Below are 17,422 nucleotides of genomic sequence, written 5' to 3' on the forward strand. Positions count from 1 at the left end.
GTAAGACACCAACACATTCATAACCTAGCATTACAGTGAGTAAATGCGAAAAGTCATTCCTCAAACACACAGTGATTTAAGACTCCTGTCAGCGGCTCCTCCATCCCCCATCCAAACTGCCTTACTCGTCACCCTTCTTCCTCCCATCTCTGCGTAAAAACACTTCGAGCCTCTGGTGAAATCCTCCCTTGCGGCCCACCACAGTTAGTCCAGGTGCCTGTGACCCCCCCAGGCTCCAGACCTCTCTTACAGCGCATCGCCCACCATCCAGTACACTGACTTATATTTCCCCTCAGAGTGGGCACTCATCAAAGACATGGCACCTTCGTGCCCCCATCGTAATGAGTGACATGCAGGGGCTTCCCTGGAGGCCCAGGCTTAGGGCGTGCAGCTTCACTGCAGGGGCCACAGGCTCGATCCCTGCCTGGGGAACTAGGCCATATGCCTTGTAGCATGGCAAAAAAAAAAAAAAAAAAAGTGGCATGCAGTGGGTGTTCATGAAGGCTTGTTGCTTGTTTCTGACTCCATCATTCAAGCATACATTTGACCACTTTTTCTTTAGTGTATAATGCAAGCCAGATACCATACAGACCTTTAAGATATGAAAATGAGCAAAACCAGCTTTTTGCCCACAAAGAATTTACAGGGAGTAAGGGGCTGACACACAGATGCTGCTCACAGCGTAGTGAGGGTCGTGACAGGCTCGCACGCGGCACCGCGAGACCCGCGCTGTGCGTTTCATTCAGGCCATCGATCACGCCATAAATATTTAGACAGTCTTGTTCTACTCACGTTTGTTGGCAACAATTTAAAGTATATTTTGAAATATTTAGAAACATCATTATAATATCATTAGGGCTTACTCTAGCTTCATGACCTAACCATTTCTAACACTATATTTCTTCCCATATTGTTTTCAAATATTGCATGTCATCAGGAGTTTGGAGATCCCCTGGAGGAGGAAAATGGCAACCCACTCCAGTCTCCTTGCCTGAAAAATCCCATGGACAGAGGAGCTTGGCAGGCTACAGTCCACGGGGTCACAAAGTTGGACACAACTGAGCGACTAAAAATGTAGCAGCACTCGGGAGTCTGGGATTAACAGACACACGCTACTATATATTAGGAAAGATAAACAGCACGGACCTGCTGTACAACACAGGCAACCGTATTCAGCATCGTATAATATCCTACAGTGGAAAGAATCTGAAAACCAACAGGAGACGTAAGAGCCGCAGGTTCCATCCCTGGGTGGGGAAGATCCCTGGAGGAAGGCACGGCACCCACTCCAGTCTTCCTGCCTGGAGAGTCCCATGGGCAGAGGAGCCTGGTGGGCTACAGTCCATGGGGTCACAAAGAGTCGGACATGACTGAGCGACTCAGCAAACAGCACACATCTATCCATCTGCGACTGAATCACTTCGCTGTACACCTGAAACTGATGCTTCAGTTCAGTCGCTCGGTCGTGTCCAACTCTTTGCAACCCCATGAACCACAGCACGCCAGGCCTCCCTGTCCATCACCAACTCCTGGAGTTCACCCAAACTCATGTGCATCGAGTCGGTGATGGCATCCAGCCATCTCATCCTCAGTCGCCCCCTTCTCCTCCTGCCCCCAATCCCTGCCAGCATCAGGACACAACATCGTAAATCAACCATACTGCCATCTAAAACTAAAAGTGTCTTCAGGCACAGAGCTGGCAGAAGGACGAGATCCGCTTCATTTCTCCTCCAGGTCTGTGAGCCCGTTTCTGTTGTGAAAGTTCATCTGCATCACGTCTTTTTAGATTCCGCGTGTAAGAGACGCCACACAATGCTTCTACCCCGTGACTTCGCTTAGTACGACAATCCCCAGGTTCACATAATCTGTAAGATGCCTTCAGCAAGCAGTATTTTCAGCCAAAACTGGAAACTTTTGGTGCCTTATTTTCTCTCATCCCTGTCAAGAGTCCCCTGGATGCAGATAAGAATACTCCAGCAGTTGGTGTGCCTGCAAACAGGCTGCTAACAGCACCTCCAGCATCCCATCTGACAGCAAAGAAAATGAAGTCAGGGTTTCTCTCGTCACACCCAGGAAGAACTGCGCCTTGCTGCAAACATCTTTTCCCAAGTGGGTTTTGCAAGATTAATAACACAAATGTTGAAAGCAGATCCATAAATCAGGACATCATGCTTTCTTTTTTCAATATAAAACCACTGCATTATTTGAGGTAATGAGTGTGTGGCTCAGTACACTCTTTTTTTTCCAGATTAAAAAGGTTATTTTTTCAAGGGGCATGACATTTCAGTCTGTTCAGGGCAGCCACACAACTAAATTATGATCATTGAAAAATTAAGTTTGTAATGGATGGACCTAGGGATGGTCACACTAAGTGAAGTAAGTCAGAGAAGCAGAAACATCGTACGACGTCTCTTAGATGTGGAACCTAAAGAGACATGATCCAAACGAGCTTACCAAACAGAAATGGACTCACAGAGAAGAAAGCTGGGGCTGCTGGGGGAACGGATGGGGGAAGGGACGCTGAGGGAGTGTGGGATGGACAGGTACACACTGCTGTATTTAAAATGTGACCCAACACGGCCCCACTGAAGAACGCAGGGAACTCTGCTCAGTGCTGTGTGGCAGCCTGGATGGGAGGGGAGTCTGGGGGAGAAGGGATGCACGTCTATGTCTGGCTGAGGCCCTTTGCTGCCCAAAGGGCACCTGAAACTACCACAACATTGTTAATTGGCTATACTCCTTTACAAAATAAAACGTTCAATTTAAAAAATTTGGTTTTCAAAATTAAAGCAGTGCTAAAGAACTTGGCTGCTGATTTTCATAAGCAACAGTAGCAGCGAAGGTGTTTCAGGGAGCACAGGGATTCAGAAGCAACAGTGCTAGACTGCCTGGGTGGCCCCCACTCATAAGCTAAGCCGTTTTAAACACATTGCCTCACGTGGTGGAGTCTCAGCTTTCCTTATCTGTAAAAATAGTAGAACAGTAGCAGCCATGCAGTAGTAGCTACTCATTAGAGTAACGACAGCAGCCGTAACAAAATGAGCCCATTAAAGGGAACTATTTAGAACAGTTCCTGAAGTACAGTTATACAAAATGAACGTTCTTTTAAGCAACGTGTAGAGAAGCCCCTTATAGCTGGCCTATAAGCTGCAGCACATAACACAGAGGCCAGAACGGTAAATCGAAAGGATGAAAGTGATGTGATTCTGAGAGCAGAAATACAACAGCGGTTTGTGTCCACAGCCGTTGTGTCTGTTTAATATTTCGGTTGAGAAAAGTCTTAGCAAATAACAACAGTACCGGCAAACATTTGTTGAAAACCTGGCTGTGTGCCAGGCACCATCCCAGGGACTTCACCCGTATCATTCAACCCTCCCGTCATCACTATGAGGTCTGATAATAGTAATGTCTACCCCATTCTGCAAATTAGGACTTGGCATGAAAAGGCCTAAGTAATTTAAGCACATGTTGAAAGCTGAATTCCTGTTGAGAGCTGAACAGCACACCTCATTTTCTTGCAGTTTATTTTGTGAACAGATCTTTAGTCTAATGTTTAAAATGCAGATGCCCCAGCCTGACTTCGCAATGCCATTTGACTTTATAATGACTTTTATTAAATGAGTCCCATTATGACAGCATTGGATTCAGTTAATTCTGTAAGTCATTCATCCATTAAGAAATTTTCCATTTCTGAATAGAGCCCTCAGTGTGAAAACATTTTAGTGAATGAAAAGATTTATTTAAAGCCAAGGCCTTTCACTAGTCCTAGGGTATACCAGGCTTTCTTGAAGTTTTTCAAATAAACAGTCACCACCCGATCACCTATAACAGTACAATGTCTCCATACAAACCTTTGGCTAAACTTCTTTTGCCCTCTTGAGTTACTGGGATTCTTATGAGTTCATTTTATTTATTCGAGAGGTTGAATACCTACTAAGCGCTGAAAGAGGCCAATACTATCATTTGAAGAATGCTTGTGGGCTGTCTTCTTTTTCAAGTCAGATGAAGTCAGAAGCCTTTTTTGTGTGAGCACAACAAATTTATTCATGATTGTTTTGCGTTCGTAATAGTTTAGATTCCTCGGCCTTTACTTAGAGACTTCTTTTCCAAGTCACATTTCTGGGGACTGATTTTTTAAAATCTGGCTTTTATTCCAGAAGTAATTAAACACATATTTACACAAATTATGGAGGAAACATTACAGAGATAATATGTCAAAGATCTCAGATTTGAGTACCTAAAAATCCAAGACAGCGTGGATCAAAATAAACCATACTTTAGGAGTCTAAGAGGCAGCCCCTTTTGACTTGAGCAATTTTTTTCCTTTGTGACTAACAGCATTATGAAAAAAAAAAAATCTGCAAAAGAAGAAGACCCTCCCACTTTCACTTGTTATAATCTCTTTCAAGGGAATACTTAGACAATTACAAATGCTCATTTTTCATTATTGGACATTTTTGTCTGGGCATAGCACAAAAGGCAAGTCATTTGGGGTCAAATGTTAGCATGAAAATAAGACTGAAATATTTTTTGGCAGTTGAGGCACTGTGATCTGTGAATGGAAATTAAAAGGGACTTCCCACTTGGTACCATATTCCATCTTCTGATTTTTTTTCCAGCATATCATTTTTAAGCCTATAATTTGAAGTCAAGCTGTACCTAATCTTAGGCAAATATTTAGAGAGCTTTACATTCCCTGAGAACACAGGAGAGAGAGTCCTGGGGACCCACGCTGCCTTCTGCTTTCAATTTGGTATGTAACTTTTACTGACTCCACCTTCAAACTATGATTTATTAAGCACTTATCACTTGCCAGCTACTGAACAGGGTGTTTCACTTGCTCTCAGTCAACCTACTGACTTTAAGGGAAACCACAATGGCCCTCTTCAGTTAGGAGGTGAGAGTGAACATCCGTTGCAGCTGTTCGTAGTAATTAGAGTGTTAAGGTGCAGAGATGCTGGGGAGGGGGGCGCATTCTAACCACATTTATTTCAAGGCTGTCATTCAAATAATGGGGAGTTTCTGAACTTGCCAGTGAATAGGCAGGGCACGCGGGCACTGCTGCAGACCAGGCTCCTCCCGCTGCCGTAGGCTCTACCATAGTCAGTCTGGCCTAATGCAAGAGAGCTCAGAATGCAGGGCAGTGACCATGTGCAACTCAAATACAGCCTCACACCTCACTCTCCTCGCGTCTGAAAGGGGATCTCTCCCTAACTTATCCAGGTCTCAGTTTCTGCAGCTGTAAAATGGGGACGATATATTTCCCTAGGGTTACTGGAGGATTAAATGGGAACATCTTAGAAACGCTCACACTGCCTCGTCCGTGTGTGTGTGTTATCCGCCAGTTGTGTCCGACTCTTTGTTACCCCGTGGACTGCAGCCTTCCTGCCAGCCTCCTCTGTCCATGGAATCCTCCAGGCAAGAAAACTGGAGTGGGTTGCCACCCCGTTCTCTAGGGGCCTAATCCGTATTAGGCAATACACCTTAGTCACTATCATCATTTTAAGGGTTAAAAGACACAGTCGAGTGAAAACACTGCCATTTCCTTACAATTGGAAGACACTTGTTTCTATAGGATCATTCACTTGTCTTCTATTGATTTCTACATAAAAACTTTAACTCAGAAAATAAAATTACTAAAAATTCTATAACATAACTTATTTTTATTTACACATCAGAGAACTAAACAAATAACTGTATAATTATCTAGGTGTTAGATTTGAAAGGCGGAAAAAAGATACTAAGAATCATGTTCAATGCCAGAAGCTCAAAAATTTTCTTGAATCATCTCTGACTGGCAGCATGATAATTTCATTAGGTATCAGAAAAAGTAGAAGAAGCCTCTCAGGACAAAGACTGGAAAGGAGAGGCCCAGCTGTTGTGTCTCCTCCCGTGTGCTCGGACAGCCAGATTCAGCCTGCTTATTAGCTTAGTCTCACTGGAGAATTTTTGCTGCCGGTAAAGTCTTGCATTGCTGACCACAAGTTTTCAGTTCAAATATGAGTAATATCAATACAGTAGTTACTATATCCCTAAATCCATTCATCTCTTCTCCACTCAGCTTTGGTTTAAAAAGACTATGGCCTGAGAAACAGCTTCACAAAATGAATTTACAGTTGCCAGAGGGGCAGACGGGGGAAGGGACAATTAGGGGGTTTGGTGGGCGTGGACACTGCTGTATTTAACATGGACAACCAACAAGGACCCACTGGAGGCACAGGGAGCCCTGCTCAGCGCTACGTGGCAGCCGGGGTGGGAGCGGGGTTTGGGGGAGAGGGGTGCGTGCAAAGGCAGGGCTGAGTCCCTTTGCTGTCCACCTGAAACTTTCACAACATTGTTAACTGTCTATACGCGAACAAGAAATAAAAACTTTAAAATAATGGAAAGATTATATTCTTTAAAAACTGAAAATTTAGGATCATTCCATCATCTGGCATTTTTTGAATCATTGCCGAATTTGCCAGGGAATACTGATCTGTAAACTACTAACCTCTCTTAGATGATAGTTACTCCTTCTGGAAAACGACCCAAAACTTGTGCATTGCACATCCCCTTTTGCAGGGTGTTAGAGTCCACTTGTATTTCAAGATTATGTTAGCAATCTGTGGTTTCTAAATTGAGAACTGAAGACTGAAGCTTCTCTCTTGTCTCACACTGAAACAAGTATTGATAATAACCAAAAAAACCAAGCAAGTTTTCAATCACATTCTTGAGAGCTAATCTGATATCATCCATTTCAACATAATCAAATTCCTCAGTAAGTGGGTAGACTGAAAATCTAGTAATCCTTTGGAGACTTCTGGATTCTAGCAAAAGCCACAACTTTTTCCTACTAGCTCTACAAAGCACTCTTTAATGACTGATTCTATAAATCCCCTTTTGTCTACTACTGGGTGGGCATTAACCACAGAGGGTTTAATTGCTGTTTTAATTGCTCTTCTTTCATGAACAAAGGTAAAGATTTATTACTGGTAGAGCCTAAACCTATGGTTGTTTCTGCTTTCCGAACTAAATTCCATAATATTTAATTGGCCATGTATTTTTGAGTACAATTACTACATAGACTGTAATTTGAAATACAATTAATTTGTAACTGCCATTTTCACACTGTAATTGCAAGGTATGAGCTATAATCAGGAGACAGCGTGATAGCTGCTCGGACTGTTGCCAGTGCCACAGGCGGAACATGATACGTGCAGCCCATTTTGAGAAAAATGCAGACAGATGGCTTTCTATTTAATTTCTAGCAAGTGTTTCTTGAGAAAGTACTCTTCATACAACTTTTTAGACACTGCGATGTAAGGTCAAAGGTAGTGACTGCAAGTGAAGACTGTGACATGGTTTCTATTCAGTAAAGAAGCTGCCTGCAGTGCAGGAGACCTGGGTTAGATCTCTGGGTCAGGAAGATGCCCTGGAGAAGGGAATGGTTACCCACTCCAGCAGTCTTGCCTGGACAATCCCGTGGACAGAGGAGCCTGGCAGGCTACAGTCCCTGGGGTCTGAAGCATATTACAAATCATTTTCATTTATTTGATAAACTAGAAGATTTCATTTGTATTAATACTAAATGATTTCAGCTTTAAAAGACTTTGAGAATCATCAGGTCTTTCTAAAATTCCATACAGCTGGCTAGTTCTACAGGTCTCTGAAAGCACAACAACAAAGAATCTTAATTAACTTGATTATTCTGTTACTCAGAAGAGAAGCGTAGATGTGAATATTTGGAATTGCTTACAAGAATAAAATTCCCTCCAGGTTAATTGGTTCTAATTATAGAATGACTCAAATTGGAGAATGCTGCTAATTAGCTGTGAATGTGTGGTCTTAAAACAAAAGTTTGTGCTCACAGCTCTTTTTTGTAGGCATTAACTGAAAAGAATGTGATTTCTTTGCCACTTTGAAGTCTCTTGGTCTTAAAATCCATGATTAAAAAATATGATAAAAAATATATCTTAAAGTGATATTATTTAAATATTAATGATAAAATATTATTATCCCTTATTATTAATGATAAAAAGGGTTAACTTGACATTAGCAATAGCAAGAACCTAGTTATAAAGTGCCCAAATCTAACCCACGTGAGAGGTTTACGTCAATTTCCCATGTATAATAATGACACGTTTTATACAGACTTGGATCTGCTCATATAAATGAGGTTCATCCACAGTTTTGATTCTCATTAACCAACCATTTATGCCACTGTATTTTATTTGAATTTTAAAAATATTTTACTATTAACATTTTCATTTAGAAAACAAACTAGTCTAATTTCTGGAGCATCCTCCCTACAATACAGCGGAAGCATATTGCAAGAGCTTCGAATGTTCGTGTTTTAATTCATTTAAATGAACTCATTTCATCCATGTGAACTTCATCCATTCGTTAATTATCTATCTACTTATCATTCGTCAACCATCATTCACCATCACTCCCTCCATCTACCCCTTTACCGAGCTCTTCCCCTGGAAAATACATAATCATATTTTAGGAGAAGTTTTTTCCTTGACATAACACAGATTCATGTATTTATCCACTCACTGGTGCAGAGTTTCCGTTTGGTCCTCTTGATCGAACCATTCTCCCCAGGACTTCGACACCATCCAACGTGATGTTAGACGATGCATTTATTGCCTTCTCACCCACTTGCTTGCAGTCAATAACCACTTTGGCCAAAGTCTTGCTGACAACAATATGCAGCTGATAAAAGTAAAAATGTTTTAAAAGGTAAGAAGCAGGAGAAAATGTCAAACAAATTTACACAATTGCATGACTCATCACCAAAAACCATGCAAGGGAGAAAAGGCATTCTGTCTACTTGAGCGCTTTGCTTGAGAAGAAAGGCTCTACTTTAAACCACTTCCGTGACTACCCCACACTCAGATGCCATCTCTGTGGGTTTTTTTCTGAACACTAATGAAATCTCAATGCTTTTCATTTCCTCTGCAATATTTTTTGACTGCTCTGTGACTGTCTAACCAAGAAAAAATCATCTCTAGAGGAAGTTGATAAATACATGACAATAATTCCCAAGAAATGCTAATGGGACTGTTTGGAAGCACAAACTAATAAATCCTGTGAATCTCATGGTGTTTCTAAGATACCTTATTTTAAGACACTTGTGGTTGTACAGTCCTAGTAACAAGAAAAAAATATTTTTATGCAACTTTTCTTAAGCAAAAGTGAGAGAATTTTCTTATGCAATTGTTCTTATACAGTGATGGTATTCAAAACCCCAGAAGGTAGCAAAGTTGTGTAGATTAGACAGATCTGACCACATTCTGTCAGGAAACAGAAGCCAAGATGAAGACTGCTGTGTGATACCCCTTCCCTCCCTCTGACAGGACAAGAGGGGTGTGGCTAAGATGCAAGGTTTTTGCAACACCGCTGAGTAAATGCTCTGCTCTCGCACTCTTGGCGTTGCATTCTTTAAGAGCCCAGATATCAGCAGGATTGTTCACCACAGAGGAAACAGTACATTTTGGAAGGAAGCCTGTCTACTGCAGGGATCACCAAGACAAAATGTTTCACAGATGTGAAGCATGGAGGAACAGGCTCCATCACATGCGCCAGGTTAAAATAAGAACAACTAATGTCAGGCTTGCAAAACTCTTCCTCAGGGCAATTTACCATACTGTGGCAGTGACGGGCTGTCTCAGTGCAATCTGTCTACATATTTAACATGATTTGGCTGCTGGTACTTTAACTCTATTGGTGGCCAGGTAGACCTGCAATCCTTTGTACATAACACATAATGTAGGGAATTTATAACTATCCACTTAGTAAGACATTACCCTCTGCTACATGGTTCCTCAAAGTGTGAACCTGGACCACTTCCATGACAGCAGACCAAAATTTGCCAGTCCAAAACGTCTCTTTAGAATGCAGATTATTTCAAGCTGAAAATAACCAAGGTCCAAAAGACTCAGAAAGAAACGTTGAGCTTCATGTTAACTGCCTAAAAGAGTTTAGACAGAAGGCCTGCTCCCAGAACAGGGCTATTACCAGCAATATCTGCAAAGAATATGGCTAGGTGTGTGTGGAGGGAAATCTGTGTCCCGTTGACTCATTTATTTACTGAACATTTGCTTTTCCATCTCCATGTGAATTGTCTTCCTTCCTTTTGAAGTCCAAACCCAAACCACTTATACTTGCATAATCCTCTTTTGTCTTTAGCTGAAGATGGTACTTAAGGTATTATACCTTCCCTAGTGGCTCAGATGGCAAAGCGGCTGCCTACAATGTGGGAGACCTGGGTTCGATCCCTGGGTCAGGAAGATCCTCTGGAGAAGGAAATGGCAACCCACTCCAGTACCCTTGCCTGGAAAATCCCATGGCCGGAGGAGTGTGGTAGGCTACAGTCCGTGGGGTCGCAGAGAGTCGCACACGACTGAGCGACTTCACTTCACTTTAGCTATTTTGGTGAGTTACTCAGTTTTCCTGGCTCTCCCCCATGTATATATGTTATTAAACTTTGGAGTTTCTCCCATTGATTGATTCTTAGACCAGCCAGAAGAACCTAGAAGGGCAGTGAAAAATGTCTTCTTCCCAACACTATCAAATCTGCTGGGGTACTGGATGAAAACATACTCCTAACACTATCGAATCTGCTGGGGTACTGGATGAAAACAAACGTTTTAGGACCCCATCCCAGAACTACCGTATCAGAGTCTCTGGGCAGTTCACAAGCCCCACAAGTAATTCTTACTATAGGAGATCCAAAGTGCTATGTTTTTTTTATTTTATTTTTATTTTTCACTTCTCTCTTGCTTGGCCAGCAGTAAATAGAATAAAGAATATATATATATGTATATATACACACAGACAAGGCATTACTCACCTTGTGAAAGCTTCCATAGAAAATTTTCCTAATTTCAGGTCCTTCAAAAGTAACAGTCTGAAAATCCCCACTGTAGTCATAGTTGAAATATGTTAGGGTTTTCCCACCATCTGATGAAACAAAATAAAAGATTAAAAATATTCTAGAAAGCATTAAAATGGGTAATTTTTTAAAAAGTCAACTCAAAATAATATAACCATTGCTTTGAAGCTGTGTTTTAAAGTGGTGAGTGGATAACGAAACGGCCTTGGAAGGCCCTAGGCTTCCAATTGGCCAAACTAACGAGTGAACCACGCGGTGGTGATGAGGCGGGCCCCGACCCTCCTTCTTCCTCTGCACCTCCCCGCCCGTCCGCATTCCCATCACCATTTGGGGAAAGGGCGGTCTGAAGTTGGGAGTGGAGGCAGACCAAAAGGAACAAAGAAGCTAATCAAATTGTTACCAGAGATGTCCCTGATCTTTGCTCAAAAGTCATCAACCCTCTAGCCCCGCCTTTAGCAGGAATATCCTTGCTCAAAACCTGCCAACTCCCCACCTCGAGCAGGAGTGCATGTAAATTTGTAAGTGAAAGGGTCCCGAGATAAGAAAGGAAGCTATAGAGAAAGAAAAAAGAACCAGCTGGGACCAACATAGTGATAAATCTGACCTCCAACAGATTGTGAGTCTCATTATACTTTGATTTTACTTTGAAAAAAGAAAGTGAAGTTGCCCAGTCGTGTCCAACTCTTTGCGACCCCATGGACTGTAGCCTACCAGGCTCCTCTGTCTATGGGATTCTCCAGGCAAGAATAGTGGAGTGGGCTGCCATTTGCTTCTCCAAGAAAGTGGACATTTCCCTATACTAGCATAGTGAATGACACACTGACTGGCAGCCATTAAGGACCACTCCCTTGGAAAGAGCCCTGCCCCTCCCCCAGTAGCAGAGGAGGGCATGGCAACTCACTCCAGTGTTCTTGCCTGGAGAATCCCATGGACAGAGGAGCCTGGTGGGCTACAGTCCATGGGGTTGCAAAGAGTCACACATAACTGAGCGACTGAGCACAGCACTTCCCTGTGGACTCAGGCAGATGCCTCCCCTCTTGTCTTTGTCTTTACTTTCTAAATCTCTCTGCCCGGGGGGTGAGAAGCTGATCTGTGAACTTAGTCCCTGCTTCTCCATTCTTGGGTCACTGAATAAAGCTCATGCTGTGTAAATTGCAGCTTGGGTTTCCCATTTGCCTCCTTAAGCCTGAATGGAAAAGGAACCCTCCCCCATCTGGGGCAGAGAGTGTGGAATGGGCTAGGGCCTGAGCAGGGTTCACAGGACCTAATTCAGTAATAAAACCAGAAATAAAGAACAGACTCTGCCTTAACCACTGAAGCAACCAGTTCTCTCAGGACATGTAACTTACACCTTTATGAAATACTCATAATCCAATGTGTCTTTTATTATGAACATTATGAACAAACAAATAAACAAAGACCTTCTACTTTTGAGTACTTCATGTTACAAGGAACATTTTATTACCAAAAAAAAAAAATATTTTTCTCACTAGTTCAGTCCCAGGTTACAATTTAATTTTTCATTTGGTTTTCAAAAGGAGCAGGTATTGATCGTCTCAAGAGACGTCTTTGTTTTCAAGTCCTGGTTGTGTGCAGTTAGCAGCTTACACCTTTTTAATCTACAGCTTTGCCTTAATTTCAGTATCAAAGCAAAATGCTTTCAATGTTTAGCTGTTGATTTATTTCCATGTACTAAAAGGTCTTTTAACAAACACTACTTGGAAATAAGCTTAAAATGCTTTCCTTATCCAAATGTTTGAGTCAGTACCTAATAACAGCCACCAAATTTTGGATCCCAGCTTGACTGGAATCTTACACCAAAAATATATGTAGAAAACTCAGGGACATTAACCCCAAACTTGAGAATTCTCTAAGTGATGATCACCTGTGACTTCCAAGAACAAAGGTTAACAAGTTCCCTTCATTGTCTCCTCCTCAACTTTCCAACCTCCCGACAATGGAACTTCTCATTCTTCACAACTATTCTCTCTCCTTTCTAGACTGCTCTTATGGTGCCCTGACCCAGTATTGGGACTTAGACGTCACACACCCATCAATACCATTTTCAAATGTATATTTCCATCCCAGAATTCTTCCCCAAACATACTGCTCCGCCAACCTGACATTTTTTCTCTGATAAGAGAGAGGCACTGCAACATTGTGACTTAAAAGAAAGAAATATTTTCTATTCAGATGACCAAAATATATTTCTCATATATACCAGGTCTTTGTCTGTGGTTCCGGCTCACAGTTCCTGAAACCCTTGGAATTTCCTGCGGTGAGAGCAATACATGTGCCTTTGTTATGTTAATAAGGCAGCTTTTGGAAAGCCCTCAGGTCACCTAAGGATGCGGGCTGGTTGCCTGGAAAAGCAATCCTGTGCTGAGAGGGTTAGAACTCTCAGTCCAAACCCCACGCTCCCAACTCAACTTCTACGGAGGGGAGAGGCGTTGGTTGGAGCCTGAGTTCAGTTGCCAACGGCCAGTGACTTAACTAATCTTTCCTGTGTAATGAAGCCTCCACAAAAACCCAGGATGGGGTCCAGAGAGACTCCGGGCTGGTGACCACACGGAGCTGCTGGGGGGTGGAGCAGGGTGGGCCTGGAAGCCCCTCAGCCCTGCCCAGGCCTTGCTCCAGCGTTTCTCCCATCATTCCGAGTTATAGCGTTTTATAACGCGCTGGTAACCTTTGGCAACCTAGCGTTGCAGGTAAAATGGAGAAGGAAACGGCAACTCACTCCAGTACTCTTGCCTGGAAAATTCCACGGATGGAGGAACCTCGGGTCACAAAGAGTCGGACACGACTGAGCAACTTCGCTTTCACTTTCTTTTCCCTTTCTTTGGTAACCCAGCGCTGTAGGTAAAATGCTTCTCTGAGTTCTGTGAGCCACTCTAGCAAATTATTAAAACCTGAGGAGGACTCTGCGGGCCCCTCTGATTTAGAGACTGTGGGTCACAAGCACAGGAGACAGCCTGGACGAGCAAGTGGCATCCTGGGCTGGAGGTGGCCGCTGGCACCTCCAACCTGCGGTACCAGACGGAGCCTGCCGCGACGGCGCAGCTGGGGGAGGAAGGCCGTCGAGCAGCAGCCATCCTCAGCCTGGGGGTCCAAGGACGCCTGCGGGTAAACAGCGTCCGACTGAGGCTGAATTCGCAGATACCTGCTGCTGCCCAAGGACGGCCCAGTGTCTTGTGAGCGCCGCGACACTCCCCAGGCCCAGCTTGTATGTTGGAATTGGGTCCAGGAGCCCAAAAGAAGCATCCGACATTTACCATTTCCTCATAGAAGTGACCTCTGACCCCAGCCCTCCCACTGACCCTCCTGGCACCAACCCTGGCCTCCCTACAGTCTCCCCATCGCAGGACGTGTCTCTTTTCGCCTCGCTCGCTTCTGAATCCCAGAGCCTGGTGTCGCCACACAGTAGGGCCTCAGGGAATGTTTGTTGAAAGCCTGAGTAGACGAATGAATGACTCAGCTGTCACCATGGTCCGTTATTAGTATCGACCAATGGTTCAAAACAAGTGAGTTACTCTATGATACACGTTAAACCGGCAAGATGGCACACCATGTACACAACCCACACCTGTGTGTGCAAATGTTTTGTAAATAAATATACTTACTATCTAAAATGACTCCAACCAATGGGTCAGAATTTTTATTTAAAATCTCCCAAAGAGCAAAGGGCTCCTCTGGAGTATCAGGAAGAATCCGGAATAGAATACTGATTGTATAGTCAGAGGGCAATCCGTCTGGATGTAAGTATCTGAAAAATGGAAAGAAAATAGTATGTTTTATTGTATCCCTCTTCAAGAAGCTATTTATTTGATTATAAAAGCAAACACACTTTCACTATTTGAAATGAAAAAATATCTTTTTCTTCATTAACACGTGAAGAAGCCGAGAAGAAGCAAATAAACATCACCATTAACCCCATTTGGAAGGAAGTGACCCTTCTTTTGGGGTCATGCATTTCTCTCCAGTCTTTAAAGAATGTCTCTAAGTCTCTGTCCAATTTATATAATTTTGCCCCTTTCTTTTCTTAGCATCGTTTACTACATACTTCATATTTCCTTAAATATTTTAAAGAGCAAGATATTTAATACTTGTACAACCTTTGCTGGTTTGGCTATTCCATAATTCATCTGACCAGTCACTTCTTATTAAACAATTAAGTAGTTTCTAGCACTGTAAATAATGTTTACCTACGGTCTATTTTGGGGGGTGGGGGCTTTCTCGGTGTCTCGGATGATGAAGGATCCACCTGCAATGCGGGAGGCCTGGGCTCCATCCCTGGGGGGAGACCCCCTGCAACAGGGCATGGCAGCCCCTCCAGTGTCCTTGCCTGGAGAACCTGTGGACGGAGGGCCCTCCTGCAGCCTCACCGCACCTCTCAACAATCAGGTGGGTTGCTCACAAACTTTAAAGATGTCCCTTCAAGCAGCAATGTAGCCTTTTAGATATATAGGAGACCCATAATATGTATTAATTAAATTAACAAATATTTGGTGAGTTAGGTGGGAATTTAGTGTGAATTTAAAAGTGAAAGTTTAGGGAGGTCAAGAGGGAGGGGACATATGTACACCAATGGCTGATTCATGTTGATGTTTGACAGAAAGCAACAAAATTCTGTGAAGGATTATCCTTCAATTAAAAATTTTAAAAGGTGAAAGTTTTATTTGCATACATTAAATATGTATGCATGTATTCATTCATTCAAAATTTGTTGAGTGCTTACAAATTACCAGACATGGTAAAACACATTAAAGACCCATCAGTGAACTGAACTTGCAAGGAACCCTTGCATGACGCTTAAACTTGAGCAGGGTTAATTATACAGTATATTAGAAGGTGATAAGTGCCATCAAAGACAGCAAGAGCAGCATAATGGGGACTAGAAATGCTAGAATGCATTAGTTTGGCATTTTAATTAAGGTTATCAGCATTGGTTTTACTTAGAGATTCATCGAGAGGATTACTGTTTGAGCAAAGGTTCATTGAGAAGGTTGGAGAAGGAAACAAGATCCACTGCAGTATTTTTGCCTGGAGGGTTCCATGGACAGAGGAGCCCGGCGGGCTACAGTCCTCGGGCTGCAAAGAGTCGGACGCAGTGGCTAAACAACAAAATTTCACTGAGAAGGTCGCATTCGAGGGAAAACTCGTAGGAGCTGAAGACAGCCGGCCAGTGCAAAGATACTAAAGTGGGCTGTGTTTGGTGCTTTTTGAGCAAAGACTAAGAGACAAGAGGTGAAGTCGCAGAGGTGACAGCTCTCCAGATAACGTCGCCCTTCGGCCACTCAAGAGCGCTGACGTTCACTCCAAGGGGAATGGGAATCGCTGGCAGCTTTTGGAGTGGCGCGATCTGACGAAAACGCTCATAAACCATCGCCCCGACTGCTGTGTGCAGAAGAGACCCTCGGAAGGCGGGGCAGCAGGAGGGAGACAGGAGGCTGCCGCAGGGACGGCGGGAAGAGGCAGGCGATGGTGGCTCGCGTCCGGGTGGTGGCAGCACAGGTGCTGAGAAGCCACACACAAGGGGACTCCTTGGCAGACGGATGTGAGGCCTCAGAGAATGGGAGGAGTCTGGCTTCTCTGCCTAAGAAATTCGTTAGATGTACTCATCATTGAGACAGAAAAGGTTGCGGGTGAGGCTGGCTCTGGAGAGAGGAGCAGGGATGTTGTCAAGTAGGTAAATACAAGCGTGCTAACTCACTTTAGTCGTGTCTGACTCTTTACCACCCTATGGACTGTAGCCCGCCAGGCTCCTCTGTCCATGGGACTCTCCAGGCAAGAACACTGGAGCGGGCTGCCATGCCCTCCTCCAGGGAATCTTCCCCACCCAGGGATCGAACCCACGTCTCTCACATCTCCTGCACTGGTGGGCAGGTTCTCTACCACTAGCACCACCTGGGAAGCAATTGATTATATAGGTCTAAATTTGGGGAAGTAGGGACTAGGGCAATGGCACCCCACTCCGGTACTCTTGCCTGGAGAATCCCATGGACAGAGGAGCCTGGTGGGCTGCAGTCCATGGGGTTGCGAAGAGTCGGACACGACTGAGCGACTTCACTTTCACTTTTCACTTTCACGCATTGGAGAAGGAAATGGCAACCCACTCCAGTGTTCTTGCCTGGAGAATCCCAGGGGCGGGGGAGCAGGGTGGGCTGCCGTCTATGGGGTCACAGAGTCGGACACGACTGAGGCGACTCAGCAGCAGCAGCAGGGACTTCCCTGGTAGTCTGGCAGCTAAGATTTCAAGCTTCCCCTGCAGCGGGTGTGGGTTCAATACTTGGTTGGGGAACTAGGATCCCACATACTGCACAGTGTCACCAAAAAACATTGGGGGCAATATATAAATACAAACAGGAGACCTCGGGATATAGGCGGCATTCAGCACTAAGATACTGAAAAGATCGCTGGGAAATAGGAATAGACAGAAAGCAAGGAGGTCATACACAAGTGCTGGTCCCCAGCATCAAGGCGTAGAGAGGGAAGAGGAGCCAGCGCTGGAGACGGGCGGTCTGCAAGGCAAACAGAAACTCAAGG

General features: G+C 43.9%; 1 protein-coding gene across 4 annotated transcripts in view; it reads right to left on the reverse strand.

Annotated features, from left to right (window-relative positions):
• The window catches only part of COL14A1 (collagen type XIV alpha 1 chain), a 227,420-nt gene that overhangs the window by 73,267 nt on the left and 136,731 nt on the right, over positions 1–17,422 (reverse strand). For all 4 annotated transcript variants that reach the window (XM_018058141.1, XM_018058140.1, XM_018058142.1 and 1 more), the window contains exons 32-34: positions 14,500–14,642; positions 10,838–10,947; positions 8,539–8,697 (exon numbers count right to left, since the gene is read on the reverse strand). In XM_018058141.1, coding sequence (XP_017913630.1) covers positions 8,539–8,697; positions 10,838–10,947; positions 14,500–14,642 — 412 coding nt within the window. The remainder of the gene's footprint in view (positions 1–8,538; positions 8,698–10,837; positions 10,948–14,499; positions 14,643–17,422) is intronic.

The sequence above is a fragment of the Capra hircus genome, chromosome 14, assembly GCF_001704415.2.
Source record: "Capra hircus breed San Clemente chromosome 14, ASM170441v1, whole genome shotgun sequence".
NCBI lineage: Eukaryota > Metazoa > Chordata > Mammalia > Artiodactyla > Bovidae > Capra > Capra hircus.